The sequence below is a fragment of the Xiphophorus hellerii genome, chromosome 8, assembly GCF_003331165.1.
Source record: "Xiphophorus hellerii strain 12219 chromosome 8, Xiphophorus_hellerii-4.1, whole genome shotgun sequence".
NCBI classification, from domain to species: domain Eukaryota; kingdom Metazoa; phylum Chordata; class Actinopteri; order Cyprinodontiformes; family Poeciliidae; genus Xiphophorus; species Xiphophorus hellerii.
The window spans coordinates 2,864,942-2,887,753 of record NC_045679.1 but is presented as its reverse complement, the minus strand read 5'-3'; the positions used below and the strand labels follow the sequence as shown (position 1 = coordinate 2,887,753).

The window sequence follows — 22,812 nt, the reverse complement described above, 5'->3', positions numbered from 1 at the left end:
CTGCATTAGCTGCTCAGGTGCAGCCTGCAGTCAGCAGCAGATAAAATTAGATTCAGTTTTGTTATCAGATTTAAATGTAAAATATAGCAGAGATGCAGCGATCAGACCTTTTCTGTCCAACACTGATCTCCAGTTTTCATTCTGCTCTGATCTTCCAGTTCCTGGGATTTTTCCTCCAAAGAGAAAAATGTTCTGCAGGTTCTGAGTTTCAGGTAGAAGTTCTGAATGAAACAGAAAATATGAAGATTTTCTCCATTTTATTATTCAAAGCATCGTCATTAGACCTTAAACTGGTTTCAAGATGGGAATGTTTTCCTGTAAATAAGGTATTTATGAAAGTCAGAGTTGAGATTTAAAAAATCTCTTATTGACATTTAAACAGGAAAAGAACAGAATGAACAGCAAATGAACCAAATGCAGAAGAAAATGTGTTTATTGTTCACTAAAAAACATGAGGAATAACTGCAGCAAATATACAAAAGGACAGTGTTGTATAGTAATGAAGTAAAAATACTTCACTACTTTACTTAAGTATATTTTGGAGTACTTCATACTTTCCTCGAGTATGAAAATTTTTGATGACTTTTACTTTTACTTCACTATATTTCCGAACTTAATTGCGTACTTTTACTCCGATACATTTTCAATGTGTGGTTTAGTTACTCGTTACAAAAAAGCGAGAGAGAGAAATGCAAGTGTTTTGACCCCACCTACTGATTAGCAAGTAGGCTACCGAACAAAGTCAGTAGCCTACTTGCCTGGGCTTGTTCATCACCACCAATAGGATACACCTGTTTCGCTTCTCCCATTAAACACAAAGCAAGTCTCGCAATCAGCAGCAGCCACATGGAGGAGGAGACGGAGACCACAACGACTGCAACTACGTCGGACACGGCTCCAGGGGAACCACCAGCTGGTGATGAGAGCCCATGGCCTTATTTAAACACAATACACTCTTTCGTGGGTGTTAAAGATTCGTCGTACCGCATGCAGTTTATGTTATTCCTGCCCGAAGACGTGGAAATTCTATCTTACAAAAACTCCCCGTCCAACTTGAAGAAACACATCGAGGTAACTTCTTATGAAATGGTTATAATCCTCCTGTTTCAGTAACTATAGCTTGGTCACTAGGCACTATTGAGAAATCTTGAGCATAACGTTACCTGTATAAATGAACTTTGTTTGGCATTGTTTCAGTTCCATACGTGGTGTATTTAGCTTAGGCCTAATGTTGACTGTAGCAGGCTACCTAGACTCCTCTGTTCAAGGGGGACAGAAGCCATAGCGATAGCAATTTAGACTCAATTTAACGAATATAGGAAAGGCATGCAAGTTCAAAACCACAAACCATTAACATGTGCTACTCTTTAAAACTGGAACAATCTATTAGCAGGTTTAATTTTGCCTGCACTTGGTTGGGTACATTATTTTAAGTGTATTTGACAAGTTTACCAAAATATAAAAAAAGTCATTCAAACTGCATTTGCTTTGTTTTACTTTTTACTTGTACTTTTCATTACATTACTTGAGTACATCCATTTTTACAGTAATTTCCATACTTAAGTACAAGAAGTTTCAGATACTTTAAGACTTTAACTCAAGTAACATTTCAGTCAGTGACTTGGACTTTTACCAGTCGTATTTTGGAGAGGTACTTGTACTTTTACTTGACTCTGAGATTTCAGTACTTTATACAACACTGAAAAAGGATCATTTAACTTTTGACATCAAGGCGTATTGAAGAAAATAGGAGCTGACAGAAACAGAAAATGTCCAGTGATTGAGAAAAACTGCAGTAAATTAAAAGAATCTTTGACTGGAAACAGAAAAACAACATGTGGATCCTGGAATAATCCTGGAATAATCCTGGAATAATCCCAGCTTCCATCTTTAAAGAACTGGAAGAAGAAGCAATTTCTAAGAAATCCTGTGTTTGAGTTTCACCAAGAAACAGTTTGGATCCATGAAAACACATGTAGAAACTGAACTATCTGTTCAACAGTGAGAGAGTTTCTCTGACAGGAGGAAAAAACTTTAGACTCTTTAGACTCAACTCAGCACAGAAACACTGAGGAACCAGACCTGGTCCACCAGAACCCAAATCCAGGAATCAGAGGTTCAGTGAATGTGGTGTTGAAGGTGTGGAGGAGGATCAGTGAGTCAGAGGAAACTGTGTAGAAGGACAGAATGCCAGCAGGACAGTCCACATACACTGCTACTCTGTTAGAGTCAGAGGAGGAGGAGAGACAAGTTTCTATGTTATTGTGCCTGACAGAGTAACCATCATCAGAGCATCTCAGACTCCAGGAATGATCATTCCATCCAAACACACAGTCTGTACTGTTTCCTTTCCTCATGATTCTTCTGTAACTCATTGATATATCAACTCCTCCTCTCCACTTGACCTCCCAGTAACAGCGACCAGTCAGACCAGTTCTACACAGCAGCTGAGGCCAGTTATCAAATCTGTCTGGATGATCAGGATATGACTGAAGCTCCTTCACAAATGTCACCTTCCTGTTGTCTTCAGACAGTTTGAGTTTTCTGTTCACTGTGTTTGTGTCGATGGTGAGTTGACAGGAATCTGATGGAGAGAACAAACACAATCCAGCTGCAGTTATTGATCATTTATTGACACTTTGATGATGACTCCTGAATGAGTGATGTGACAGTTTGAAGATGGTTGAATGTGAGCTGCTTTGTTGTCATGAATCAGATGAAAAACACACTTACATCTCCATGGACCTGGTGTCAAGAATCGGCCTCCAGCAGGCTCCACCCTGAAAGGAGGAGGGGGGTCAGACCATCAGTCGCTTTCAGCAGCAAACATGGACATTACATGTCTCTCAGACACACATTTCCTCCACTGAGACAGGAACAGTCCAACATTTGGATTGCAAACTGCAGTGGATGTAGGAAGGACAGTTGGTGCTGCTGCAGCACAACTCATTTCTCCAAACACAGGAAAAGCTCCAACAGAGAGGAGAAAGGAAATCCCTCAGTAACAACCTGAAGAAACTCACTGAAGCCTAAAAGGACATCAGGAAACTAAGGAAACATTTCTGGAAGCTCAACCTGATTTAATAATCAGCATTAAAATACAATCAATCTAAACTCTGACACAACACCTGGATACCTGTTCCATCCACACTCCCACACACAGATGAAGGAATGAAACACTAAACAGCCCTGCTGCTGAAAACCTGCTGTGGCCTCACTGTAATATCCAGAAATACAAACATTAAAAAGGAGAAGCTGCATCACATTCAACAAAGAGTTCAACAAGAATCAAAGATTTGATCTCTGAGCTCAGACTCACAAACCAGGGAGAGGCTTCCATCATCACACACCTCTGGCAAACACCTCCAACCTTTCAGCACTTCCTCTACCAACCAACACCACCAGGTGGCGCTGCTGCACACATTTACAATGAGGCCAAGAAGAAGAACCAGCATCCTGAATCCAACACTAATGGCTTGTAAAAGTAATCCTCCCTCCACTGCAGAAGTTCTGGATGAGCTGATCTTGTCTTTTTTATTTTTCTCAGTAAATTTATCAGAACTTTGGATCTGAACAAGTTTCTGCTCTCATTTCTACTTTTTCCTCATCGTTCACTGGATTTCTTCCCTCCTTCAGGAAAACAAGGGATTTACTTTCTTTCCTGATTCCATTTATATGTTTGATTATTTTCCAGATGTCGCCTCCTGGTGGAGGTTAAAATAGCAAATATATAGAAATACTATACTATTAAATTTCCATTTTTTCCTTATGAATGTTTATTTTCTAGATGCTGCTTCATGTGTAATATATTTTAACTCAATTTTTTATCAAACTTGTGAGTTTTGCTTAAAATCCAGAGTTAGTTATTTCTCTATCTGAGAACTTTTAAACATCCATCTGACCATCATGAAGGTCCTTTTCTTCTCATCTTTGCTTCTTGCGGCTGATTGGTCAGGAGCTCCATCCAACATTGTTTTAAAGTTCTTTCTATCCTCTGTAGATATTCATGGAAATCTAACTGCTGAACTCCTCCGACTCTTTGATGAATGATGTGACAGTTTGAAGATGAATCTGAATATTTTCATTAATATATTCCAAGTTCCTATTTATCTCCATTAAAGACCCTCCACTCTTTAATTTTCCTTGTGAGCCGTTCTTAGTCAGGAGAATATTCCAGAAAACTGGGTAATGATCTCAGCCTCCAGATGAGGCGTCTAATAAATCTCATTTCACAATCAGCTGAAATCTTCCTGGACACCAGAGTTAAATAAAGGACTGATCCATTTCCTGGATCAACATCTGATCTTGTTTCTTAAACCATCCAAACATCATCAGTTCTTACCCTCTAAATAATCTTTTACTGTTTGTTCACTAATGTGTTCTGTTTTCAGCCATTATATTCCATATTGAGATTATCTAGACCTTTAATCTGGATTAACTGATTCTAATCTAACTTTCATAATTATCTCTAGTTAATTTCACCTCATTTATTATTGTCTCTATTGCTACATATTCTAGATCAGTTCCTCTACTTGTTTCTCTGAACATAGATGATCTTTTCTAGATGTTGTTCATCTTTCTGTTCCTTTCTTCCTGTCACTGAAACATTTTTTCATGTCTCTTCAATACCAATAATATTTGCTTTATGATGTCATTTATCTTCATATTTTTAACTTCCTGTCCATCAGCCAATCAGCTTCTTGTATTTTCTCAGTAGATCCATCAGTGGAAGCCCCGCCCAGCCCATGATGCTCCTGGTTTGTGAAGACAGAGAGACAAACTGAACTCTGATAGGAAACAGTTTCAAACTGATTTTCTCTCTCCAACCTCTTGGTTCCACATGGAGCTATATTTGGCCCCCTGCTGCTCTGACTACCATGTCATTGTGGTTCCAGTAGATGGGTCGGTTTCCCAGGTTCATTCAGCACCATGTGAAAGATTAATACAGTTTAAATGAGTTTGTTTGCAAAGTTACACAACCAAAATTACCAGAGATAATTTGAGTTATTAAACTGACATAACAGACAAAAAGGGTTCAAAATGTTTTCCATTCATTTATAAATAAAATGGCTGCAGACTATATATTTAATTATCAAATTAAATATTTATCGTCAACCTAAATGTTTCCCAGCAGACTGACTAAAGACATTTCTCCCTCTTCCTCCTCTATCAGATCTTCTCTGCTCCTGCAGCAGGTTCCTCCATACCTGAGAGCTTCCAGTCTCCAGTGTGGATCCTTCAGTCCAGCCGACAGCAGCTTCACTCCTGAGTCTCCTGGATGATTGTAGCTCAGGTCCAACTCTTTCAGATGGGAGGGGTTGGAGGTCAGAGCTGAGGCCAGAGAAGCACAGCCTTCCTCTGAGACCAAACAGCCTGATAAGCTGCAGATACACAATTCATCACATGATGAGAATATGAGAACATTGAGGTAGAACCCAAGGTCTGAACTGGTCATTTTCACGAGAGGAAAACACTCAAGAAACTGGTGCTCAACGTATTACAAATATGAAATATTAATAAAACTGTATTTCATTTTGTAGGTAATGAAAATCAACATTTCTCGCACGATGGTGGAGAAAGTCTGACAACTGCTGGTTGGAAAGATCTGCAATAATGATCCTTTGTTCAACTAGGATGCAGCAATCTGTCAAATACCAGAGTTACACTATCAGTCGAAGCCTGACCTCCACTTTTCTTAATAACTCTCTTTTTGGTTCTTTCTGCCTGGAGTAAATGAAAATTAGCCATTATTTGTCATGTTCTGTGTTTTTCTGTGTATTTATTCAGAGTTTTCTGTGTCCCTGAGTCTTCGTGTTGTTCTGTCCTCCCTTTGATTACTCCCAGGTGTTTCTCATTCCCTGATTACCCTCCTGTGTATTTAGTGTCACCTGTGTGTCTGTGTCTTTTTCCGGTCCTTGTCTAATGTGCGCTCAGTCCTTCGTGTGTTCATTCGTAAAATCAGTTGCTACCGGCGTTGAGCCATGGCTTCCGCTCAGTCGCGCTGCCTGTGTTTTTGGACTGTTTTGACGTTTGTTTATCATTAAATCAACCATTAATCATCTCATCCTGGGTCTGCTGCATCTGCCTCACCACCCTACTCCACCACTACATGACATTATATGTTGAGATTTAGCATGGTTAACCATGTCACAGTCAGACATCTATTATTATAACAAATAATAATTACATCGTCTTTGAAAGCAGGTAAACAACAGAAATCTGGTTTCACCAGGATTGAGAACATTTTACCTGAGAGTTTCCAGGTTGCAGTTTGGACTCTTCAGTCCAGCAGAGAGAAGCTTCACTCCTGAATCCTGCAGGTTGTTGTTACTCAGGTCCAGTTCTCTGAGACTGGAGGACTGGGAGCTGAGAACTGAGGACAGAGCTTCACAGCTTCTCTCTGAGAGGTTACAGTCACTCAGTCTGAGGAAACAGAGAGAAAAATATTAAATAATTCTTCAAAATTTATGCTTTTTGTTCCAGTCAGTTATATTCTTTTTACACAGATTGAAGAAATATAATATTTTCCACAACTTTATGATACATGTATTGTGAACTGGTTTATTCTATAGTTGGGCCTCCAGCCTTAAAAGACTGCAATACAGCAGCCAGTAAAGAGGCTGGCAAGAGAAACAATTTCTATAATGAACTGCATTAATCCGGTGTCAGCTTCAATAGAAAAAAAATATTTCTGCTGCTTGAACATGTAACATTATGAATAGTCACCTATGATAGCTGCTCTCTCTTTTACTTATCATCTCCTAGTGGCCAATATTGAGGAGACAATGCACGAGTAAACAAACTGATAAAGCATGACTCAATATTTATCGCATCATTGACAGATTTTTATCAAAAATAAAGACAGTAACAATCTGTGTCCTTACAGAGCTTTGTTGGAGGCTTTAACCACTGGCAGCAGCCTCAGAAGAACCTCCTCTGAAGCATAGTATTTCTTCAGGTCAAATACATCCAGATATTTTCCTGATGACACTAAGATGAAACCCAGAGCTGACCACTGAGCAGAAGACAGTTTATCTGTGGAGAGACGTCCTGAACTCAGAGACTGTTGGATCTCCTCCACTAGAGAACGATCATTCAGTTCATTCAGACAGTGGAACAGATTGATGCTTTTCTCTGCAGATACATTCTTACTGATCGTCTCCTTTATGTATTGAACTGTTTCCTGATTGGTCTCTGTGCTACTTCCTGTCTGAGTCAACAGACCATGTAGGAGTCTCTGATTGGTCTGCAGTGAAATTCCCAGGAGGAAGCGGAGGAACAAGTCCAGGTGTCCATTTGGACTCTGTAAGGCCTGGTTAACAGCTCTCTGATGGAGAGAAATTATTTTAGGTTTATTAAATAATAAAAACTTCCTAGATGTTTGTGTTTCTTCCATCAGGTTGACTCCAGAGTTGATGAAGGTCAAATGAACATGAAGAGCAGCCAGAAACTCCTGAACACTCAGATGGACAAAGCAGAACACCTTGTCCTGGTACAGACCTCTCTCCTCTTTAAAGATCTGTGTGAACACTCCTGAGTACACTGAGGCTGCTCTGATATCGATGCCACACTCTTTCAGGTCTGATTCATAGAAGATCAGGTTTCCTTTCTGCAGCTGATCAAAAGCCAGTTTTCCCAAAGACTCAATCATCTTCCTGCTCTCTGGACTCCAGTGTGGATCTGTTTCAGCTCCTCCATCATACTTGACCTTCTTCACTTTGATCTGAACCACCAGGAAGTGGATGTACATTTCAGTCAGGGTGCTGGGCAGCTCTCTTCTCTCTCTGGTCTCCAACATATCCTCCAGAACTGTAGCAATGATCCAGCAGAAGACTGGGATGTGGCACATGATGTGGAGGCTTCGTGATGTCTTCATGTGGGAGATGATCCTGCTGGCCTGTTTCTCATCTCTGAATCTCTTCCTGAAGTACTCCTCCTTCTGTGGGTCATTGAACCCTCTGACCTCTGTTACCATGCCAACACACTGAGGAGGGATCTGATTGGCTGCTGCAGGTCGTGTGGTTATCCAGAGGAGAGCAGAGGGAAGCAGTTTCCCCCTTATCAGGTTAGTCAGCAGAACGTCCACTGAGGTGGACTCTGTAGCATCAGTCAGGATCTCCTTGTTGTGGAAGTCCAGAGGAAGTCGACTTTCATCCAGACCATCAAAGATGAACAGAACCTGAAACTGTTCAAAGCTGCAGATTTCTTTGGTTTCACTAAAGAAATGATGAACAAGTTCCACCAAGCTGAACTTTTTCTCTTTCAGCACATTCAGCTCTCTGAAAGTGAATGGAAATATGAACTGGATGTTCTGGTGGGCTTTGTCTTCAGCCCAGTCCAGAGTGAACTTCTGTGTTAAGACTGTTTTCCCAATGCCAGCCACTCCCTTTGTCATCATTGTTCTGATTGGTTGATCTTTTTCAGGTGGGACTTTAAAGATGTCTTCTTGTCTGATTGTTGTTTCTGGTCTGTGTGGTTTCCTGGATGCTGTTTCAATCTGTCTGACCTCATGTTCATCATTGACCTCTCCAGTCCCTCCCTCTGTGAGGTAGAGCTCTGTGTAGATCTGGTTCAGAAGGGTTGGACTTCCTGCTTTAGCAATTCCCTCAAACACAGACTGGAACTTCTTCTTCAGACCAGATTTAAGTTGATGTTGACAAACAGCAGCAATCTGTTCTAAATAAACATAAAAAGTAAAATCAGGAACGAATAAAAATCATATTCTGTAGAGGTTAGAGTAAATGTGATTCCATCTCTTCAGACATCAGTAAATGTCTGATTTATCCATCAGGTTAAATCTTTGTAGAAATCCTCTTACTGCTCTGCAGACGGTCAGCCAGCTCCTCCTGCTTCATCCTCCTCAGAAAGTTCAGTGTGATCTTCATCACTGCCTCTCTGCTGCTCCTCTGTTCTTCTTCCTCACCTTCCAACACCTTATCCTCTTTCTGACTCTCTGAAAGTTCTGGGTAATCTGGACTCAGAACCTTCTGGATCTTCTTCAGCTCATTCTTCACAAAAGTGACAATGTTTTCCTCCAGCAGCTGGAATAGAATAATAGATAAAGGAAACATCAGAGTGAAATCATGGAGCCAAACACCAGATGCATGTTGGACAGACTGACAGTCCTCTGATCTACAAAGTGTAGCATGAAGGTGACTTTGAACAGAACTCATGAAAAATTAGTTATTTTTTCATTTACAGACCATCAATATGGAGTCCAGCTGTGTTTGATGCTGCTGGACAGATGGACCACTGGGAACCACTGAGCTCTGCTGGTCCACTCTGTGGAGGAACCAGGAACAATTAGGAAGTCAGGAAATATTCATTCAGCAGTATTCACAGAGGAAATCACCCAGAGTTTCACTCTAAAAATACTTGAAGCAGAAAATCAGAGAATCACATGAACACAAGACAAAGGAGTTAGAAAGAGGAAAATGAATTACAGCAGGGGTGTCAAACTCCAGTCCTCAAGGGCCGGTATCCTGCAACTTTTAGATGTGCCTCTGCTGCATCACACCTTAACGGAATAATTAGGTCATTAAGGCTCCGGAGAACTGATCTACACAGGAGGTAATTAAGTCAATTCATTCCAGTGTTTTGTACCTGTGGCACCTCTCAAAACTGCAGGACACCAGCCCTTGAGGACTGGAGATTTCACACCTGTGAATTACAGTAACACCAGAATCACTCAGTAGACGTAAAAAAAAGTTGATGTTACACTTCAAACAGTCCACACTGTCAGCAGATCTGATGCTGGTGGACACATTGTCCCAGAGCTTGGGGACAGTGGAAATGAAGGCTCTGTCCACACAGGTCTTCAGGACAGTGTGGGACATCCATCAGGTTTCTATGAATAAATCTGAGGTGATGTGGACATAAAGGAGGACTGAGCACTTTGAGCTGTTTTTAATTTGAAGAGTGTTTTATAAAGAAAATTGATTGATTGATTGAAATATGTGGGTGTGTGCCAATGTGCGGTCCTCTCCTGGGTGTTATGAGAGTTTTTAAAATGTATCCTGGAAATCCTGTTGAGAATAAATAATTCTGTGTTTTCCTCTCTCTTTTAGGTATTTGCATACTTGTATAAATGCACACACAGAGTACACGCATGTAAATCTAAGGTTAAAGGAAATGACATACTAGGGAACGCCCTATCTGGGGCGTAATTTAGATAGATAGAGAGATAGATAGGTGGGTAGGTAGGTAGGAAGGTAGGGTGGGTATAACTGGGAACATCTGGGGTCATACTGGTTCAGTTTCCACACTTACAGCAATTAGAAACATCTCACCTCGCTGATGGTGGAGATCCAGGAGATTTAAAGTCAATGAATGCATCCTTTGACATGTCGCTCTTAAAGGACACACAGCTGGGTTCTGGTTTTGGTTTGAGTCTCTGATGGATCCTGACAGAAACATGATGATTAAAACTTAATCAGCAAAGAGGAGCAGCAGCAGCTTCATCACCACGTCTGTTCTGGCCTGATATAGTGAAAACTGTGTGAAAAGGGCTGTAGACAGTTAGAGATGGTGATCTCACCTCTGACCTTTGCTCTGGCTCTCATCTTCCCCACACAGAGTGGTTTTAGAGGGAGGGACTCCCTCCTCTCTGTCCTCACACTGATCCATGCTGCTGAATTCACATCAGCTCACACACACTTTCTACCTTTCTAGAAGTGTCAGGTGAAAGCAGTCAGACAGCAGAGAGGCAGAGGAAGCTGCCATCAGCTGCTGCACTTCTACTATCAGTCCACTAGATGGAGACATGGAGCAACATTTACATTCACTGATTCAACATGAACAACAGGAAGTATTTTATTTCACAATCATTAATTTCTACAAGTGGATTATCTGTTCCATCAAACTACTTAATAATCTGACTGAATCAAACCCATTTTAACAATAACATTTTATTTTGAAAGGAAGCAACAGGACACTGTTGCTGACGTCAATGGTGGAGACTGGAATTTGATACCATAAAAAACACCGGCATGCCGTGGTGGCGCACCTTAATGGCCTCAATGGCCACATTTGAAGGCCTCAAGTCCTCGATGGGTCACGGGTTCGACTCCCGGACCCGTTTGCCGCATGTCTTCCCCGTCTCCTTCCCCCTTTCCTGTCAGCCTACTTCATGAAAAAGGGTCCACAAAAAGACCCCCTGGAGGGGTAAAAAAAACACACGAATCAGTTCGGAGAAAACAGTGAGACATCAGCTGTTCATCATGTTGTTTGATTCCAGTTCATCAATAATCTAATAATCCTGTAGAAACAGCAGAGATTTTAATGTTTCAGCTGAAATCAGAAGTGAAACTTTTCTCCAAACATCAGAGATTAGAAACAATCAGGAAAAAGTTAAAGTGATGAAAAAGTTAAAGAAACAAATCAAACTTACAGTTTGTTCAAACGATCCAAAGAGTTAAAGAAGAAAAATTACACAACAGGCTGAGACGCAACTAACGGACTGGAATAACATCTAAATAAAGCTTCTTCTTCTTCTTTCCTTCTTATTGCGGTTAGCAAACAACGTCTAGGTGCATTAGCGCCACCTTCCGGATTGGAGGATGGATCAGACGTTTAACTATTATAATCTCCCTATAATACCTGTTCTTAGAAAACTAAAATACTGCTAAAAACTACATCCGCAGATGATCTCTGAAACAATTCCCTAATATCTAATTTATTTTTATTCCTATTTAAATCTCTAAGTAACACCTCTCTTTCCTGAACATATTTATTACATTCTAAAAATATATGTTGTACTGTTTCTATTTTTCCACAATAATTACAACAACCTGTATTATGTTTATTAATTATTTTAAGAGTACTTTTTAATCCTGTATGTACAAATTTTATTCTAGATATAACATCTTCTTTTTTTAAACTCTATTACATTTCCTAAATTCCCCAACTATTTTTTGGATGCTATAATAAAATCTAGCATTGCCTCCTCTATCCCAGTGTTCTTGCCATTTCTTCTTGATATCAATTTTAATAATATTCTTTACCTCATTTTTACTTATTTTAATATTTAAATCAACAATATTCTATTTTGCTGCACTCTTAACAAAACTATCAGCCAACTCATCTCCTATCACACCAATGTGGGCAGGAATCCAAACCACCGTATTTTCCGGACTATAAGTTTTTTCATAGTTTGGCCGGGGCTGCGACTTAAACTCTGGAGCGACTTATATGTGAAATTATTTACACATTATTTGTAGTGGTCATTGTTGGCCAAACCAAACATCCAATGAATGTTACATGAGGCCACTATAAGGCACTGGGGTCAAGTTTTCCATAAGCAGGCAAAAGAAGGTTCACTGTCCAAACTTGTTTTGTTGTTCTGGATGATTTATTTATTTATTTATTTATTTTTGTTTCAGCAAAACAACCACTCGCTCTGGGCTCTGAGGGCCGACCTGCAGCTGTTTCCACATTCTCCAGCTTTCTGTTTGGCGTCGTGTCAGAAGACTCAGCCGGCCTGTTTACGCCTGGAGAGAAACTCACCACATGGGGTGCCAGAGCATCTACTGCACCATCGACTCTCTGTTTGTTTTCCAACCCACAACTTTACAGTTTGGGCTCAGTTTTAATTTTGAGCCTGTATATTTTTATGCAACAGCCCGTTAAAGAGCTTTAATAACATTGTTGTATAATAATAACAGACAAATTTGATTTGTTTTTCTTTTGGTTTCTCTATGAAGAGTTTATTTCTTGCTCTGATTCCTCTGGAACAGCTCATAGGATGGAAACAACAATTATCATGTTGTTGTGAAGATGCCTTTGTTTTTGCATGTTGCTCAGCTTTGTAATGACGCAGCGTTGCTTTTCCAGGTCTGGGACTGCAGCTGAGAAAAAATACTTCTGCTTTTATGCTGCATTTAAATGTTTCAAATCATCATCATCATCAAAAAAAAAAGAAATATAGATAACCTGAGAGTGCATTATCTATTCCCTTTTGAGTTGTATTAAATGTTTGTAAATTAGATTAATAACCGTATTCCTATTTGTTGTGTTGTTTGACATATTTTCTATTGTTACAGACAAATAAATTGTCGGTTTTGTTACATTTCTGTATAAAATCTGCAAGATTTTGACTTCTGGGAGGTTAAAATGTCAGAAAATAAAATCCACCATCAAGAAACTTGAACTTTTTGCTGATGTTCACAAAAACCAGATTGCTAATGAAAAATTAGCTGCCTGGGAGTCCATGACTGTTTTATGAAGATTTCTGCAGAGGGAGAAACTACATGACTGCATGTAACGTGTAAAAGTTACTAAATGGCAAAAAGTGCCATAAATGTTTCATCTGCAGCTCTACCAGTTGGCACAATTTCATCAGTAAGAAAACAAACAAAAACAAAATAACTTGTTGCATCTTGTCGGCTAACAGAGCATTTTATTGTGTTCAGTGTGAGCAGGATAAGAACATTTGACTCAAGTTCAGATGTGAGTCATAAATTAAAGGGCTAGGCCACTCTTTTTTAATAAATCTGGACTATTGTGTAACATTTAAAGTATTTATATGAGTCAAACTTCAACTTCATTGAGCTACATTCACCATATTGCGGATATAAATGACCAAAAAATTTACTTTTTCTAAATGTTTTATGGAACTACAATCAACCATGATTGACTTAAATTAGAAACACTTTGTCCTATAATTGATTTATTATTATATGGACTAGTTATTTTTAAACTAACTACAGATTTTACACATCTAATCTGAAGATTTTCAATGTTTTTCAGTCTAAAACCCCAAAACCAATGGAGAAATAACTGAGTATTTCATAAAAATATGCCTTATTACTGTCTATTCAAAACAAATAATGCACAGATTCATTTTATTTTAAATATGTTTGTATAAAAGTGAAATGCAAAAGTGATGTCATGACCAAACTATATTATTTTGCAAAAAGAGAAGAACTTTTAACATAAATTACGTATTTTTGCTAAAAATATATACATTTTTGACTGAAATACAAAATTTTATGTCTTCTTTCATCAGTGTTGGATTCATGTTGCTGTTTTTCAAGACATAACGTAACAAAAATGTCAAATTAGTCAGAAAAAAATGTTGTAATGTATAAATAAAGACAGTAAAACATGGCGGCAGAAGGACGGCGTCGTCGCGGGCGACGCTTATGCAACAACCATGGAAGATAAATGCAGAAAAGTTCACGAATGTTCAGCATATTAAACCTCAAACTCTCACTCAGACGTGTTAAAAAGATCATCCAACTTGTTTTTAAATCTGTTTTTTCACCCTTTCTCCGCCTTCACCCGTCAGGCCGTGTGACCGTCTGTTTGTGCTGCTGCCTTTACAAGCATGTCAACAGTTCAGAGCCAGTTTCAGACATTTATTGACCTCAACACCCAGATGCCCGACTAACTTCTGCTTTTTTCAGCTTTTGACACTGACCAACCGACTGCAAAACAAAGCGACTGGGGAGCTTTTCTACGGAGGACCAAAGCTGACATAATTAAAAATAAAATTTACATATTTTGTTTTTGTTTTCCTAACATTTTCATCAAGAAATGTGTATATTTTGTTTTGTTTTTTCCTTATACAAGCATTTGTTCTCTTTGTGTTGCCTCACCTCCTTTACTTAACTTTTCTTACGCATTTCTGCCTGATTATGCAAATGAGGAGGGCGGAGTCTTTAGGCTTCTTCCAATTGGTTGGTTACTTGGATTCAACAAAGATGGCTGGCAGTTTATCACTGAGCTGAATCTGAGTATTATTATGCATTAAGATGTTTATGTAAGTTTATTAACATCTGTAGTGCATCAGTGGGTCAAAATATACCAGAAATATTCCAAAGGAAATGGAATATTTATAAAATAAAATATATAGTTACATTATGATAATTGATTTCTAACTTTTAAAATGTCTTGAATAAAAGAAAAAGTGAATTAATCATGTTTTCATCGTGTTTTTAACGAGGTTATACAAAACGTTTTGATTGGCCGTGAGCAACAGGAAGTAGAGGTTGCCAAAGACAACAGCAATGCAACTTCTGTTGCCGGGTAAACACGCTGCATGTTGCAGTCTAAACTGAGCATCTGGGGAAAGTCCTTCAGAACCACAGAGACGCCGAGTCAGCGCCAGGCCTGCTGGTTCTGGACCAACTCTGGTCCGATAGGAACCACCGGGAGGCTCCGCCCACTTCCTGGTGACATCATCAACCAGCTGCTGAAGACACAACCAATGAAAAAACATCCGTTTATCCATCCATTAAATCATCCATCCATCCATCCGTCCATCCATCCATCCATCCATCCATCCATCCATCCGTCCATCCGTCCGTCCGTCCGTCCATCTGTCCATCTTTTCGTCCATCCATCCGTCTGTCTGTCCATCCATCCATCCATCCATCCGTCCATCCATCCGTCCATCCATCCATCCATCCATCCATCCATCCAGTGTTGGTCCGTTTAGTGAACATCTGTCCTGGACTGGAACCAGCAGTCTAAACATGGTCCTCTGGTCGCCGTGGTAACGTGTCATTACACTCTAAAATATGTGTGTTTTGCTCTAATTTGGACCGTGTTTCTGTTCTGGACCAGCAGCAGAACTCCTTCAGGCCAGCTGCAGTAATTACAGAGAAGACGACCCAAACCAATCCAGGACCGGCAGGAAGTGACCTTATATGGGCCCGACCCATAGTAACCCCGCTGTGAGGCGGCTCCAGGTTCTAAATGTTCTGCCTGCGGGACAGAAAAACACGGCAGCTGAGACAGGAGGATGAGGGCAGCGCTGCCAAGTCATCTGGAACTGAAGAAATGTTGTTAATGTGCCATGATGCGGCCCATCCGCCCTCTGATGCAGACCTGCAACAAGTTGCTGCAGCTCCTTTTATTGCTCCAAACCTTAAAACCAAGTTCAGTCTGTAAACTCAGCCTGTAGCTTCCAGTCCAGACTGAGGCGTTATGTGATTCTTTAGAGGGAAAATGCAAAACATTCACTGGAATGTGCATTTTTATCCAAATTAGAGTAAAATTTTAACTCTAAACTTGTCAGCTTGATCAGTTTGTTCCTTTTCAAAAACTTTTTTAACTCTTGTTTTGTGAAACGTTGGCAACAATATTACTTATTGATCAAAAACAGACAATTTTTTTACCCCTTTATGTTGGTGCAACATGATGTCTTCATCCAGGAGTCACCCGAATGTGGAGCTAACTTTTAAAATGTCACAAACAAAAGAAAATAGTATTTCTGTGTACTAACTTCTGGTTATGTGTAAATCTTTATTTTCTTAATTTATGCACATTAGCTCTTTTTGCAGAAAAGCCAAAACTGCCTCCAGAAACATAAAAAACTTGAGAAACTTGAAAAGGTTACTTCAGATTTTTACATTTCCATCCATCTTTTCTAATGCTATACTTCCAAATGAGAAAAAAAGGTTTATTGAAACATAATTCACAAGTTATGTTTCCTTCCGGTTACCATTTCAATTTGTGGCAAACTTTAAAGATATCGAAAAAAGAAAAAGTGAATTAAGCCTGTTTCAGTCATTTGCAGTGAATCAACCATATTATGTGAAGTGTAATTTAATTAGATGTTGATGCTACAAGTCGCTGTGGTAAACAGGAAGTAGAGGAGACTAACTGTATTATTCAGCAAATGTTTTTTTTTCATCTCCACTGTAGCACATTAACAAATAAACTTGCTGCTACTGACCAAAACTGGAACATTTGTTATATTTTCTCTCTATTCTGAGTCAAACCAATCAAACCATTTGAGTAACCTGTTCCCCTCCTCGCCTGTGGGGGCGCTGCACCAAGTATCACTGTAGGAAACGACATAAAAACCTCAGACAAAGACACTGAGCACAACTTCCTTTCTTCGCAAAATGTCAACAAAAATGGAGGTGTTAGATTTTGGTGGTTGTGGGATTTCTCTTTTGTCTTCTGTAAAAAAATAAAAAAAACAAGTAAAAACTTTACTTCTTTTTTTTAAAAAACAAGAAGACATCTGATTTTGAAAAGTTGAAAATTTGCTTGATTAAATTCAGAAATATTGAGCTCAATCTCAGAATTTTAGAAAAAAACTTTTGGACTTTTGAAACACAAAAATGTTTTTTTTTTCTAGAAAATTTTTGTAATTCATCTCAATATTTTTTTTGCTTTTTCAAGTAAATTTTTTGACTTTCCAAGTTCAGATTTTTTTTTGTCATTTCTAGAAAATCTCAGAATATCTGAGTTGTTTTCGGCCCTAATAGGCCTCCGTACAATCCTCGGTAGACTTTGTTTTGGTTGAATTTACCCAGAATACCTTGCGCTGTAGTCCACTAAACACAGGATGAACGTTTTTGTTACAAAAAACCGTGATAAATATGTATTGTGTTAAAAACATGAGTAGAGTTTCTCAAACATGAAAACTATTTTGTTGGAGCAAGAAGGTTTCTACATGATGACGTCACATTACGTTATTTCTTTCTCGGTAGCGGCAGTGTTAAGTACATGGCAGTGGTGAAACAAAATAAAACAAATTGAAGAAATAAAGCCAGCGGGGTTTATAACTTCAGAAGACAAACATATAAATTCCCATTTACATGGAAATATTTCTACATGTCAGAGGACAGAATGAAAGAAAACGAAAATGTTTGTGGATTTAACAATTAATCTGCTGTTTCGCTGCGCTGCGTCTGATTCAGACAGAAGCCACGCTGTAAATAAACCGTTAAAGTTTCATTAGAGGAAACGCGCTTTTCTTGGTGGCTTTTATTGAGTTTCTCCTTTTATTTGCCACCGCGCCGGTTCCGCTGCTTTCTGCTCGGCTCCGCTGCTTTCTGCTCGGTTCCGCTGCTTTCTGCTCGGTTCCGCTTCCTGAAACGTTTTGCAAAAGTTATTAAAACCCGGTAGCAGGAAAAAAAAGTGGAAAGAAAGCAGAAAGATTTAAAACACGAGGAGATTAACCCCTAAACTGATGCTCTACCTTGATTTGTTTTATTATTTAATTCTCAGGAAAAAAAAATTATTTTTTGTGCCAAAAAGTCTCAGATGATCTGATGTTCCTCAGATAATATTTCTGCAGTTTTTCAATAAAAGCTGAAGGGAATAATGATTGTTAGATGATAACAAAAGGCTTTATATATGTAATGTCTCCCTTCACAGTTGATGCAGATGAAGCAAAATTATCAGACAATTTATAATCTTACAAATAAAAATGCAACTTCAGATCCATCCTGTGATTTTTACTCAAAATTAAACTTTTCTGGGCCTCAATATGATTTTGATTTATTTATTAAACTTTGATAAATATGGGAAGATTTTCTAAGACTAGAACTGAAACATTTTAGTCCTTTATTTCAGTCTTGTATTATTAAATCTTTCATATTCATATTTTTGGTTTTGTGCTTTTCTTGGGCTTAAGTTTATATATTCAAAACTTTTTGGTTTTGTTATTTAATTATGCAGAATCCTCAGTTTTTGTTAATTCAATGAGTTTTCTCTCTAAACAAGGATTAATTTTCTCATTTAATTTCTCTATATTAATCTAAAAAACAGAATTTAAATGTCACATGTAAGCAAATTTATAAAATGTAATTATCTGATTTGAAACATGATGAATGTTTTAGTTGTATAAAAACATTTGAATGATTGATGAGGAAAAGCCAAAAAAAAAGAAAAAAGCAAATTAAATTCAGTTTTTTGTTACTCACAATTGGCCGAATCCTATTTTTATTTTTTATTTTTTCGGTTAAAACTGTTTCATTTTTTAAAATTAAGGTACTGTGGATTAGTTCATAGTTAAGAAGGAAGAAACAATTTGTTTGTAACTTGACTGTGTGACAAAAAGTTTTAGACCAAAACAGAGTCATGGATTGGAATGGCCTAGTCGAAGTCCAGACCTGAATCCCACTAAATCTGTTTCCAGACTTGAAAATAAATGTTTATAGATTATTTCCATTCAGTCTGAGTTTTAGATATTTTGTAGAGCTGCTGTACTTCCTTCTTAGAAAATCAACAAGAAACTGAATTTAATTTGATAATTTAAGAAACAAAACTCTTATTTTTAGAGGATTTACACAATAAGAGACTCGTATTTTTAGAATTTGTTATATTTATTAGGATGATTATTGGGTATAGTTAATGAAAACCACTAATTTATTTAACATTTTTATAGTACATAAAACTGGGACACAAGTTTGATTGAATTAATCTAAAGATGATTTAACTTAGGAATCAATAACTATTAACTGATAAGCAGCAACTTTCTTAAAAATAATTTTCTCTTGTATCAAGAGAGCTAAACATCTTTTCATAAAATTAAGGGCTAAATATTTCATATGTTGAATTTAGAAAAAAAACACATTAAATTTGTACTTTTATTTTGTGTAAAAAGTATTAAATACAGATTGAATTAATATAAAACATGTAGTTTTTTCACGTTATTAAATGTAGGCAGCATTCAAAACCAACGGTATTTATTTTTCTGTTATGCCTCCATTCTTCTGTCATCATCACATCCTCGCTTTTTTTATCAACCATTTTTGGTTCAGACGTTGTTGCTGCTCCATCAACCATCTTATCGAATGTTTATATGTTGAAACTGAACCACAAAAAGTCTCTCATCCCAAACTGGACTCTGTTTTGACCAGAGACTTAATTAAGAGTAGAACCTGCATTAGCTGCTCAGGTGCAGCCTGCAGTCAGCAGCAGATAAAATTAGATTCAGTTTTGTTATCAGATTTAAATGTAAAATATAGCAGAGATGCAGCGATCAGACTTTTTCTGTCCAACACTGATCTCCAGTTTTCATTCTGCTCTGATCTTCCAGTTCCTGGGATTTTTCCTCCAAAGAGAAAAATGTTCTGCATGTTCTGAGTTTCAGGTAGAAGTTCTGAATGAAACAGAAAATATGAAGATTTTCTCCATTTTATCATTCAAAGCATCATCATTAGACCTTAAACTGGTTTCAAGATGGGAATGTTTTCCTGTAAATAAGGTATTTATGAAAGTCAGAGTTGAGATTTAAAAAATGTCTTATTGACATTTAAACAGGAAAAGAACAGAATGAACAGCAAATGAATCAAATACAGAAGAAAATGTGTTTATTGTTCACTAAAAAAACATGAAGAATAACTGCAGCAAATATACAAAAGGATCATTTAACATTTGACATCAAGGCGTATTTAAGAAAATAGGAGCTGACAGAAACAGAAAATGTCCAGTGATTGAGAAAAACTGCAGTAAATTAAAAGAATCTTTGACTGGAAACAGAAAAACAACATATGGATCCTCGAATAATCCTGGAATAATCCTGGAATAATCCTGGAATAATCCCAGCTTCCATCTTTAAAGGACTGGAAGAAGAAACAATTTCTAAGGAATCATGTGTTAGAGTTTCACCAAGAAACAGTTTGGATCCATGAAAACACATGAAGAGACTGAACTATCTCTTCAACAGTGAGAGAGTTTCTCTGACAGGAGGAAAAAACTTTAGACTCTTTAGATTTAACTCAACACAGAAACACTGAGGAACCAGACCTGGTCCACCAGAACCCAAATCCAGGAATCAGAGGTTCAGTGAATGTGGTGTTGAAGGTGTGGAGGAGGATCAGTGAGTCAGAGGAAACTCTGTAGAAGGACAGAATGCCAACAGGACAGTCCACATACACTGCTACTCTGTTAGAGACAGAGGAGGAGGAGAGAAGAGTTTCTATGTTATTGTGCCTGACAGAGTAACCATCAACATCAGAGCAGCTCAGACTCCAGGAATGTTCATTCCATCCAAACACACAGTCTGTACTGTCTCCTTTCCTCCTGATTCTTCTGTAACTCACTGATATATTAACATCTCCTCTCCACTCGACCTCCCAGTAACAGCGACCAGTCAGACCAGTTCTACACAGCAACTGAGGCCAGTAATCAAATCTGTCATCATGATCAGGATATGACTGAAGCTCCTTCACATGTGTCACCTTCCTGTTGTCTTCAGACAGTTTGAGTTTTCTGTTCACTGTGTTTGTGTCGATGGTGAGTTGACAGGAATCTGATGGAGAGAACAAACACAATCCAGCTGCAGTTATTGATCATTTATTGACACTTTGATGATGACTCCTGAATGAGTGATGTGACAGTTTGAAGATGGTTGAATGTGAGCTGCTTTGTTGTCATGAATCAGATGAAAAACACACTTACACTTCCTCATTCTCCATGGACCTGGTGTCAAGAATGGGACTCCAGCAGGCTCCACCCTGAAAGGAGGAGGGGGGTCAGACCATCAGTCTCTTTCAGCAGCAAACATGGACATTACATGTCTCTCAGACACACATTGTCCTCCACTGAGACAGGAACAGTCCAACATTTGGATTGCAAACTGCAGTGGATGTAAGAAGGACAGTTGGTGCTGCTGCAGCACAACTCATTTCTCCAAACACAGGAAAAGCTCCAACAGAGAGGAGAAAGGAAATCCCTCAGTAACAACCTGAAGAAACTCACTGAAGCCTAAAAGGACATCAGGAAACTAAGGAAACATTTCTGGAAGCTCAACCTGATTTAATAATCAGCATTAAAATACAATCAATCTAAACTCTGACACAACACCTGGATACCTGTTCCATCCACACTCCCACACACAGATGAAGGAATGAAACACTAAACAGCCCTGCTGCTGAAAACCTGCTGTGGCCTCACTGTAATATCCAGAAATACAAACATTAAAAAGGAGAAGCTGCATCACATTCAACAAAGAGTTCAACAAGAATCAAAGATTTGATCTCTGAGCTCAGACTCACAAACCAGGGAGAGGCTTCCATCATCACACACCTCTGACAAACACCTCCAACCTTTCAGCACTTCCTCTACCAACCAACACCACCAGGTGGCGCTGCACACATTTACAATGAGACCAAGAAGAAGCAGCATCCTGAATCCAACAGTAATGGGTTGTAAAAGTAATCCTCCCTCCACTGCAGAAGTTCTGGATGAGCTGATCTTGTCTTTTTTATCTTTCTCAGTAAATTTATCAGAACTTTGGATCTGAACAAGTTTCTGCTCTCATTTCTACTTTTTCCTCATCATTCACTGGATTTCTTCCCTCCTTCTGGAAAACAAGGAATTTACTTTCTTTCCTGATTCCATTTATATGTTTGATTATTTTCCAGATGTCGCCTCCTGGTGGAGGTTAAAATAGCAAATAGATAGAAATACTATACTATTAAATTTCCATTTTTTCCTTATGAATGTTTATTTTTCTAGATGCTGCTTCATGTGTAATATATTTTAACTCAATTTTTATCAAATTTGTGAGTTTTGCTTAAAATCCAAAGTTAGTTATTTCTCTATCTGAGAACTTTTAAACATCCATCTGACCATCATGAAGGTCCTTTTCTTCTCATCTTTGCTTCTTGCGGCTGATTGGTCAGGAGCTCCATCCAACATTGTTTTAAAGTTCTTTCTATCCTCCGTAGATATTCATGGAAATCTAACTGCTGAACTCCTCCGACTCTTTGATGAATGATGTGACAGTTTGAAGATGAATCTGAATATTTTCATTAATATATTCTGAGTTCCTATTAAACTCTATTAAACCCATCCCACTCTTTAATTTTCCTTGTGAGCCGTTCTTAGTCAGGAGAATATTCCAGAAAACTGGGTAATGATCTCTGCCTCCAGATGAGGCGTCTAATAAATCTCATTTCACAATCAGCTGAAATCTTCCTGGACACTAGAGTTAAATCAAGGACTGATCCATTTCCTGGATCAACATCTGATCTTGTTTCTTAAACCATCCAAACATCATCAGTTCTTACCCTCTAAATAATCTTTTACTGTTTGTTCACTAATGTGTTCTGTTTTCAGCCA

General features: G+C 38.3%; 2 protein-coding genes and 1 long non-coding RNA gene across 3 annotated transcripts in view; 1 reads left to right on the top strand and 2 right to left on the bottom strand.

Annotated features, from left to right (window-relative positions):
- LOC116724487 (NLR family CARD domain-containing protein 3-like) overlaps window positions 1–22,812 on the top strand; it is a 638,369-nt gene that overhangs the window by 373,699 nt on the left and 241,858 nt on the right. The window lies entirely within an intron of this gene.
- On the bottom strand, window positions 2,535–21,850 carry LOC116724634 (uncharacterized). Its single transcript, XR_004340189.1, has 3 exons — window positions 21,795–21,850; window positions 2,734–2,813; window positions 2,535–2,584 (listed from the first exon to the last, which is right to left on the bottom strand). It is a non-coding gene; the product is annotated as an uncharacterized LOC116724634 (long non-coding RNA).
- LOC116724499 (protein NLRC3-like) lies at window positions 6,881–11,496 on the bottom strand. The gene is made up of 7 exons (XM_032570237.1): window positions 11,390–11,496; window positions 11,006–11,155; window positions 10,538–10,750; window positions 10,290–10,403; window positions 9,204–9,282; window positions 8,822–9,041; window positions 6,881–8,676 (listed from the first exon to the last, which is right to left on the bottom strand). The coding sequence occupies exons 3-7, from the start codon at window positions 10,624–10,626 to the stop codon at window positions 6,881–6,883; spliced, it is 2,298 nt and encodes a 765-aa protein (XP_032426128.1). The 5' UTR covers window positions 10,627–10,750; window positions 11,006–11,155; window positions 11,390–11,496.